Source organism: Penaeus vannamei, chromosome 13 (assembly GCF_042767895.1).
Source record: "Penaeus vannamei isolate JL-2024 chromosome 13, ASM4276789v1, whole genome shotgun sequence".
Taxonomy (NCBI): Eukaryota; Metazoa; Arthropoda; class Malacostraca; order Decapoda; family Penaeidae; genus Penaeus; species Penaeus vannamei.
The window spans coordinates 41,281,848-41,291,847 of NC_091561.1; the positions used below are offsets into that span (position 1 = coordinate 41,281,848).

Sequence of the window (10,000 nt, forward strand, 5' to 3'; positions counted from 1 at the left end):
TGTGTTGGGGATATGCCACAGCAGTTTCAATCTGGCCTTTCTTCGGATGGAACTCGTATATCCCTGAGGGTATCCTTACCTCCTGCAGCTTTGACTACATCAGCCAAGACTGGAGCACCAAGTCCTTCGGCCTCTTCCTCTTCATCATGTGCTACTGCATTCCGCTCACTCTCATCATCTTCGTGTACTCCCAGATCGTGGGCGCCATTCGCCAGCACGAAAAGGCCCTCCGAGAACAAGCCAAGAAAATGAACGTGGAAAACCTCCGCTCCAACGCCGACGCCAAGAAGCAAAGCGCTGAAGTCCGAATCGCCAAGGTGGCAGTGGCCAATGTCTTCTTGTGGCTGCTGACATGGACGCCCTATGCCTACGTTGTCTTGACTGTAAGTATTACAATCTTTCATTACTTTCCTCAAGTAGATTACTCTTAATTTGACACACAAAGCAGTAGGTATTATTAAACACCGTAGTACACCAAACATTAACATTTTTTGTTTCCTAGGGACTGTTTGGAGATCAAACGAAGGTGACTCCACTTGTCTCCGCCCTGCCCGGCCTCATCGCAAAGACCGCCTCTGTCTACAACCCTATCATGTTCGCCATCTCGCACCCCAAGTTCCGCCTCGCCCTTCAGGAGGCCATGCCATGGTTCTGTGTCCACGAAGAGAAGGACGACGACACGAAATCCTCGAAGACTGAATCGGAAGCTCCAAAGTAAAGCCTTCTATCTAAGGCTTACTTGAGGGCAATCACAAAATTCATGTCGCCTGAGATGGCTTTTATGATTATCATCAAGTGTATTAGGTATTATGCTTAATTGCTATTGATGTGATACAGATGCTAGAAGGATATTTATGGGTAAACGGAAGCTGCTTTTGACAACGCACATCGCTAATTTTAAAACAGTTGTAAGTGACGTCTCTTAAATGCCGATAATATCTTGTAGTTGTTGAACCTTGCAATAAAAAGAAAAAAAATCATGTACGTATCAATCGGAATGTATCAATCCTCGCAAACCCTTTCAATTACAAAAAGAGGGTTTGAGAATGAATTCGAACCTGATCCAAATGTTTACTTAAAGCCTTATTTTACATTACAAGCTATGTGCATTTCTAATGGCGCTGGGAACAATGAACATAGCAATGGTTTAATATTACGAACTGCAGTTATAATGTTCGTAATGCAAATACGACAATGAAAATCGATATAATAACAATGAATATAATACCAGCAGTAATGATATAATTGGCAGTGTCGTACTTATAAAATATTATGCAACTTCTTTGGACAAATCACAATGATAATTTGATTGATGGCAGTCTAAATATAGTTCAGCTTATAATCATTGCCAGCAAGACCAAAAATATCAATACACAAAATTCTTTTAGCATATTCATCATAGCAGTAATACTGATGTTAAACGTGATCCAATTTTTAGAACAATAAGAACAATATGCTAAGCAAAATGTAATTGATAATAATAATACTTGTACTAGTTATAAATGATGATGAATTTAAAAATAAATGTCAATTTTAATAACAACGATCTACCAAGTGCAATGACTAATAATTAATGATAGTATTCATATGAATATCAAAACTATTAATAACAACATTAGATAACATTATCATTGTTATTATCATCATAGCTAAAATGTTAATAATAAGAATAATGAGCTAAAATGATGATAATAATAATGATAAATTTTATTATTATTATAACGACCGTAAGAATAATGCTATGAATAACATTAATGATAATAATAACAATAATAAAAAGAAGAATGTCTAATAATATCATGATAATAGACTAAGTGGCAACGATAATGATGATAATGATAATAATGAAGACGATGATGAGGCCATGACGGTGATAAAAAAGGACAACTGCAATACCAATATTTACTAGTGAAGCCTCAAATGGAATATACAGTTAATAGGACTACATTAACTATGCTAATAGTAATGCTAATGGCGGAAAAAATTGCTCATGTTCATTACAGGTGATGGAGAAATGTGTATCTCCATAATCAATTTCAAAATAATAATGATATTAAAGAAAACAATAACGTTAATGATAGCAAGGATGATTATAGCAAGAACATTAATTCCAATAAAAAAAAAATAATAATGCTGATGATGGTAGTAATAATGATGCAAAAGTATAAGAACAATAATGATCTTAACAATATTTGTAATGGTAATAAGAGCATCAACAAAAGGAATCTTATTGTGATAAAATAATATAATATACTCATTTTCGAAAATTTCATAAAGAAATTAAAGAAACACAATAACACGGCAGCTTAAAACTTTAATTATATCTTTAAGTAATGTTAATAATAATACCAAAAGTAACGTCGTGTTACCATTACGTTTATAAATGGAGAAGTAGTAATATCACCGATGAAAATATCAAGAACTATAAAAATAGTTTTCCTGGCATTTGCTGCTCTCAATGATATTGACAAGGGTATATGCTTAAGAAAAGCTATATAAACATGTGGAGTTTTAGTAAAGATAATTGGAAACAATATCATTGCGTACTACTGTGTATGTATGCATTTGTTCAGTATATGTGATTAAAGGTATTTCCGTTCATTACGTATAGGTCTTTAGTTAGCATCTAAAAATAAGATGCTTACATAAAAGCGTCTTAAGAAGTTTCCACTTAACACACTTCTTAACAGACTGAAGGCGTATATAAGGAGAAGCGCGGTGCTTACCCTCGCACTTCCCAACCGAGAGGCTCTGGGAGACGACCTGAAGCCAGCAACAAGCTCTGCGACCGAACTCCAGCCTCTGAACAGCATTTGTTTGGTCTCGAACTTCTTGGCATCTCTGTCTCCACTGCACTCTCCACGATGAGTATTGGCACTGTCAACGTCACCGTCCCTATGGCTTATAGGGGAGGAGGTGTTAGTTTTGGATACCCAGAGGGTTTCACCCTCATGGATCTGGTTCCTGACGACGTCAAACCTCTCATTCATCCCCACTGGAGCAACTTTCCCCCTGTCAACCCTATGTGGCACTATTTGCTGGCAGGTATTTACATGATTCTTGGTTTCCTTTCCTTCTTCGGCAATGGTATCGTCATGTACCTGTTCCTGTGCAAGAAAAGCTTGCGTTCTCCTGCAAACATGTTCGTCGTTAATCTGGCTTTCAGCGACTTCATGATGATGGTGTCTCAGTTCCCCATGTTCGTCATGAACTGCTTCAGCGGAGGCTACTGGTCTCTGGGCGCCTTTGCCTGCCAACTCCATGCCTTCACAGGTGCTATATTTGGTTTGACTTCCCTCATGACACTGGCTGCAATTGGCTATGACCGTTACTGCGTCATCGTCAAAGCATTCGATGGAGGCCACATCAGCTCTGGGAAAGCTCTCATCATAATTCTGGTGTGTTGGGCATACTCCATTGCAGTTTCAATCTGGCCTTTCTACGGATGGAACTCCTACATTCCCGAAGGCATTCTTACCTCATGCAGCTTTGACTACATCAGTCAAGACTGGAGCACCAAGTCCTACGGCCTCTTCCTGTTCATCATGTGTTACTGCATTCCTCTCACGGTCATCATCTTCGTGTACGCTCAGATCGTGGGCGCCATTCGCCAGCACGAAAAGGCTCTTCGAGCACAAGCCAAGAAAATGAACGTGGAAAACCTCCGCTCCAACGCCGACGCCAAGAAGCAAAGCGCTGAAGTTCGAATCGCCAAGGTGGCAGTGGCCAATGTCTTCTTGTGGCTGCTTACATGGACGCCCTATGCCTACGTTGTCATGACTGTAAGTATTGCATTGTCAGCATCATTTACCAAATGTAGCTGTTCAAACTTGTAATATTGTCATTTTTTCCATTCAATAACACTGGTCAATACCTGAGACCTAATATCTCTTTTTTTCCCAGGGACTGTTTGGTGATCAAGAGAAGGTGACTCCACTTGTCTCCGCCCTGCCCGGCCTCATCGCAAAGACCGCCTCTGTCTACAACCCCATGATGTTCGCCATCTCGCACCCCAAGTTCCGCCTGGCCCTTCAGGAAGCCATGCCATGGTTCTGTGTCCACGAAGAGAAGGACGACGACACGAAATCTACGAAGACCGAATCGGAAGCCCCAAAATAGAGCCTTTTATCTAAGGTTTACTTGAGGGCAATCACAAAATTCACGTCTCCCGCGATGGCTTTTATGATTATCATCAAGTATATTAGGTTTTTTGCTTAATTGCTATTGATGTGAAACTGATGTTGGTTGAAAGGAATTTGCCTTTAAGAACGCACATCGTTGGTTATAATATAATAAATGACGTTACCAAATGCCGAATGATACTTCTGTAGTTGGTAAGAAGAAAAAAAGCAATAAAAATAAAGACGATAATGTTATTTTGTAAACCTTGATATGAAACTTAAATCAGTTATAGTGTGTCAATAAAAATGTTTGAAAGAATTATAACGATACTAATAACAAATAGCAGTAATAGTCATAAGACCAGTAATAATAACATCAGTAACGGTAATAGAAATAATAATGATAATTATAATATCCGTGTTAGTTACCATAATCAAAAAGATGATAACAATTATGGACAATTATCATTAGAGAAATTAAAAGTACTGACCCAAATCCTTTCCTAGGAATAATCGACAAAACTGATATGAAAATAATTATATATGAATATTTGATATTTTATGGTCTCTCAAAAGAAATTGTTAAGAGCGATAATGTTGGTGGTGCTGATTAAGTGATAATTGTAGTAACACGGCTAATGAATAATAATAAATGGTAATAGCATTGAAATCTATGATGATCTTAGCAATAATAATGAAAATGATGATAGCAACAAGAATCATAAGAATCGTGATGATAACAATAATGGTAATATTAATGGAAAATATATAACAACCATAATAACAATAACAAAAAAAAAAATACAATAACGATAACGATAATAATAACGATGACTAATAATACTAATAGTAATAATAATAACAACAATAATAGTTATAAACCCGTATAATAATCAGAATACTAAGATGTGCTACAGTACAACCATTAATATCTATCATCACAAAAACACATGTAAAAATTATTATACAGCCTTAATGGGAAAAAAATAGAATTGTTATAACAAAACATTGATGATAAACACTATTATTATTGACCTTATTACCATTATATTCTATCACATAGAAATATCAATGATAATGAGGACGACATTTTCAATATTGGAAATACTGAAAACGAATTTACTTTATGTAATGGTACAAGTAATAATCACCTTAGTTAAATAATATTTGATAGAAACTGATTACTTCTCTCAGCTACCCTCATGATTAAAGATATTTGATTCGGTATCAGTATTCAACAGTATGTGTGTGAGTGTGTGTGTATGTATGTATGTATATATATATATATGTATATATATATATATATATATATATATATATATATATATATATATATTATATATTTAATATATATTATATATATATATATATATATATATATATATATATATATATATATATTGTACTGCCTCCAGTAAAACGCTAGCAGTCAGTTAAACCTTTATTGTCATGTTCACAAGCTGGTAGGTATGAGCAGTGTATCCAACTTGCAAGATGACAACATACATGTACGCGTGAACGTGCACGTGACTGTGAGGCGAAAAGAGTGTGGCTAGCCCAAATCTTCATAAAACAAGAATAATTTAAAAGTACGCAGCACAATACGTCTCACGTGGCTCTCTAGAGGGGCTCCACGGATTCACAACAATGCGTTTTTGTAGGGCGTTCGTACAACTCTGACATCACTGTAGCCAACGTTACAAACTAAATTAAATTAAATAATCATTCTCATGTTAATACAATAAATCAAATAAATTCTTGATCTAAATTCTATATATATAATATCAGACAAGGAATCCTTGATTCCTTTACACTCCCTGCCTGATATCAACAAATTTGATATCACGACTCTAATACTGATTAAATGACAAACAGGAACTGAAATGTGACTTGTTCAAATAAAAAATAGGTACTTAGCACCAGAAACCAAAAGAATTAACTCTGAAATTGGTCTTGTGTACACAACTGGCTTTCCATCTCTCATAACCTTTAACTCCACTTTCCTTACTTTGCCATCTTCACTTTGGATAGCTCTTACAATTCCATATGGCCATTGTGTACGACAAACACTTCTGTCTTTCAATAACACAACATCACCTTCAGTGAGACTAGGTTTTGCACAACACCATTTTCTACGTTCTTGGAGTGTGCAGATATTCTTTTTTCCAACGATTCCAAAATATTTCTGAGAGGGCAGAAACACGTTTCCATTCTGTTTTCGAAAGGTCTTTTGTATCAATTTCTCCTACTGAATCTTCTACATGGTCTATTCCAACTTTCTGAGTAAGAATGGTGGCAGGTGACAAGATGAAAGGGTTTTTTGGATCAGTTGATACGTTTACTATTGGTCGATTGTTCACTATGGCACATACTTCTGCCATGAAGGTTGATAACACTTCATGCGTCAAAGTTGTATAAGGAGTTACAGCTAGCATTGACTCTAAGATCTTCCGGCAGATTCGAATGAGGCGTTCCCATACACCTCCCATGTGCGATGAATGGGGAGCGTTGAAGATCCATTTAGTGCCTGTTTGGTACAGATGGTTTACTATCTTCTTTTCTTCCACATTTACTGCATCTATCTTGAGGCTATCAGTTGCACCAACAAAGTTGGTTCCTCAGTCAAATCTATACAGTTTAACTTTACCTCTGAGAGCTTCAAATCTTTTAAGTGCATTAATAAAAGCTGAAGAGGACATTTCTTCTACCAACTCAATGTGTATTGCTCTTGTTGTAAGACAAGTGAACAAAATAGCCCACCGTTTAGAATTTGCTGATCCACCACGAGTTCTGCGTGTCATTATAGTCCAAGGTCCAAAAGCATCAACTCCAACATTGGTAAAGGGTGGAGTATGTTCTAAGCGATCTGCTGGTAGATCACTCATCAACTGGACTTCTTTACCTCGTAACTTTCTACACTGGACACAGGAGTGTAAGATTGATGAGATCAACCGTTTCACGCCTGTAATCCAATATCCACCAGATCTAACAGCTCCTTCTGTAAGATGACGTCCTTGGTGTCGAACACTTTGGTGATAGTGACGTACTATAAGTGTAGAAATATGACTTTTACCAGGCAAAATGATTGGATGTTTCTGGTAACTTCCAAGACTTGATTGTTGCAATCTTCCGCCAACCCTTAACACACCATCTTCATCTAAATACGGGTTGAGAGCCATAATCGAGCTAGATTTTGGAAGATGCATTTTTGCTTCAAGTCTAATTTCTTCTTTGTAAGTTTCCTTTTGAACTGCTTTGATCACAAATATTTCAGCTTTTTTGAAAGACTCTACACTTCTATCAGCTCTACCTTTAAATGATTTGGCACATGCACATCTCTGCAATAAAGCAACAGTATTAACTAGGCGATACCACTCAGAGAACCTTTCAAATCTGTGACACCGAATTGATAAATTGTCAATCACACAGGTTTTAGCTGCCTTTACCAGAGCATCTGGCCTTACTTCCTTATCATCTTCTGGTTGAACTAGCTGTGGAGTTTCTTGAGCAAGATCATGATGCCTACTCAGGAATGTTTCAGGTCCTTTCAGCCATATGCCTGTGAATACGGTTCACTCTATTCTTTTGAACACGTAGAGGTACACCCAACAGGGAATTATTTAGGTCAGGACCTGTCATCAACACATCATTCAATGATGTACCTCTAAACTTAGCAGCAGAGTCAAAAACACACCTGATACGACTAGGTTTCTTTGAATGATACACTCCAAACACTGGAAGATACCAACATTCATTTTCTTTCAAAGGTGCTATTTCAGCATGACCTCTTTCCAAAAGCTGTTTCATAAAGTCTAGGAAATGTTCTCTTTTAACAGAATTGAACTGAAGACTCTTGGTTAGGCTATTGGCACGTCTCACAGCCATGGATTTATTGTTCAGCAACCTTTTCTTTAAGGGCTTAAAAGGTAAAGGTGCACTCCAGTTACCTGCTGGTTCTTTGACAAATTCTTTCTCCATTAACTTCAAGAACATTTTGTCTTCTGTGGATTTTCCAGGTTCGTCATCATTTTTGGTTCGGTGAAACACTGTAGAACCAATATAATTTTCCTTCCATGGTGTAAAACCGCTGTGATATCCTGTGTCCTCTTGTACACATATACAACTTGGACAAGGCTTCAAGACTGATGGACGACCATCAGGATTTACATATATTTTCCTTACATTTACATTCTTTGTTGCGTGATGCTTCCCCAGGCAGACTTCACCTATAATTATCCAGCCTAACTTCATCTTCTGGGCAAAGGGTGTACCTGGTGGACCTGTTACTTGATCTAGTACATGGTGAGCTTCGGGTAGATCTCTATTAATCAATAATTGAATCTGAGCCTGATCATCAAGAGGTGAAATTTCTGAACCAATGTCTTTGAGTTGTGGATGAAGTCGAGCAATGTTGGGAGTTGGAATCTCAGTTCCATTATTAGGAAGTTCATCACATTCGATGACTGTAGGAAGGCTCATCTGTAGACTACCATCAACAGCTTGTATGAACAGTCTACCAGCTTTCCTTCCTGTCATAACTGAACGGCCAGAGCAACTAGTTATGATGTATTCCTCTGCCACAGAGCGAACATCAAAGAAATCTAAAAGCTCTCCTTTGGCTAAATATTTGTTACTCTAATCAACTAATATAACATATGACTTCATACGCTTCCTCGGGTTACTCACATGAAAAACGTAAACTGGCAAAATTTTAGCACAAGACTTTCCAGGAAATTCCTCACATACACCAGTACTCTTGTTGGTCACACCTAAAGCTTGTTCACGTACTGACTCTTTAACAACACTCTGCTCCGGCTTCTCCCTGCCATGAGCCTTAGTACTTGTCTCAGGAACAGACTGAAATTTCTTCAAATGCATAGCAGTGCAATGGTATTTACTTCCACAGTCTTTACAGGTTATGTCCTCTGGACAATCTCTACTTAAGTGGTTCTTCGAGATGCAACACTTAAAACATATTCTATTTTCTTTCAGAAGTTTCTTGCGTTCTTCTAAGGACTTTGACTTAAAGCTTTTACATTCATGTAGAGAATGGTTGGTCCCATGTATTATACATTTAAGGGCTTCTTCATCAGGCACTACAGTCTTCTTTGTAGTTACTTTAAATTTATCTAGCTTTGAAGTCTTGTCTATATGAGATTTTACTTCTGGCTCAAAATTAAATCCTGGATCATTATGGATTTGTGTAACGTCAGAAATGAAGTCTACAAAATAAGAAAAGGGTGGGAATAACACACCTTGTGTTTTCTTGTAGTTGGATGCTTTGTCTCGCCATTTTCCTTGTACTGAAGGAGGTAACTTGCTTATCACAGGGTTTATTCCTGCAGATGTGTCAAAGTGTCCAAACAATTTCTCGTAAAGTGGATTTTCTTTAAGCGACTGTACTTCGCAAAAAAGATCATGCAGATCATACAGTTTCTTGGGATCTCTGAACGTAACCTTAGGAAACTTTTCTAGTTTCTTGATAGATGCTTCAATAATCTCAGGACTGCCATATCTATCTTCAAGCCTCTTCCATATCAACTTGATGCACTTACTTGGATCATGTATATTGGAAGTCCTTATACTCTGTGCAAATTTGGACGACTCAGGGCCCAGCCACCGGAGTAAAAGGTCAACTTCTTCCAAAGACGTAACATGCAGATCTTGAATGGTCTGCTGAAAAGTAGTTTTCCAAGGCACATAAGACTCAGGACGATCATCAAATGGACTGAAACGTGCCAGGGAAAGTTCCTTCTTCAAAAGGAGATGCGACAATTCTCCACAACAACTGTTACTCACAGGATTAGCCTTGGCATCACTGGACTGACTACGAAGAGGTTGTATGACAGGCATAGCTTGTTCCAAAGAAGGGTTAAGAT

The 10,000-nt window shown here is 37.5% G+C and overlaps 2 protein-coding genes across 2 annotated transcripts in view; both read left to right on the forward strand.

The window, feature by feature from the left end:
* The window catches only part of LOC113824157 (compound eye opsin BCRH2-like), a 1,639-nt gene extending 676 nt beyond the window's left edge, over positions 1-963 (forward strand). The window contains exons 1-2 of the mRNA XM_027376905.2: positions 1-383; positions 503-963. The exon at positions 1-383 is cut by the window's left edge and continues 676 nt beyond it. Coding sequence (XP_027232706.1) covers positions 1-383; positions 503-718 — 599 coding nt within the window. The 3' untranslated portion in view covers positions 719-963. The remainder of the gene's footprint in view (positions 384-502) is intronic.
* Positions 964-2,757: 1,794 nt separating this feature from the next.
* LOC113824134 (compound eye opsin BCRH2-like) lies at positions 2,758-4,311 on the forward strand. The gene is made up of 2 exons (XM_027376883.2): positions 2,758-3,782; positions 3,904-4,311. Exons 1-2 carry the CDS (start codon positions 2,865-2,867, stop codon positions 4,117-4,119), a joined length of 1,134 nt encoding a protein of 377 aa, XP_027232684.1. The 5' UTR covers positions 2,758-2,864; the 3' UTR covers positions 4,120-4,311.
* Positions 4,312-10,000: the final 5,689 nt, after the last annotated feature.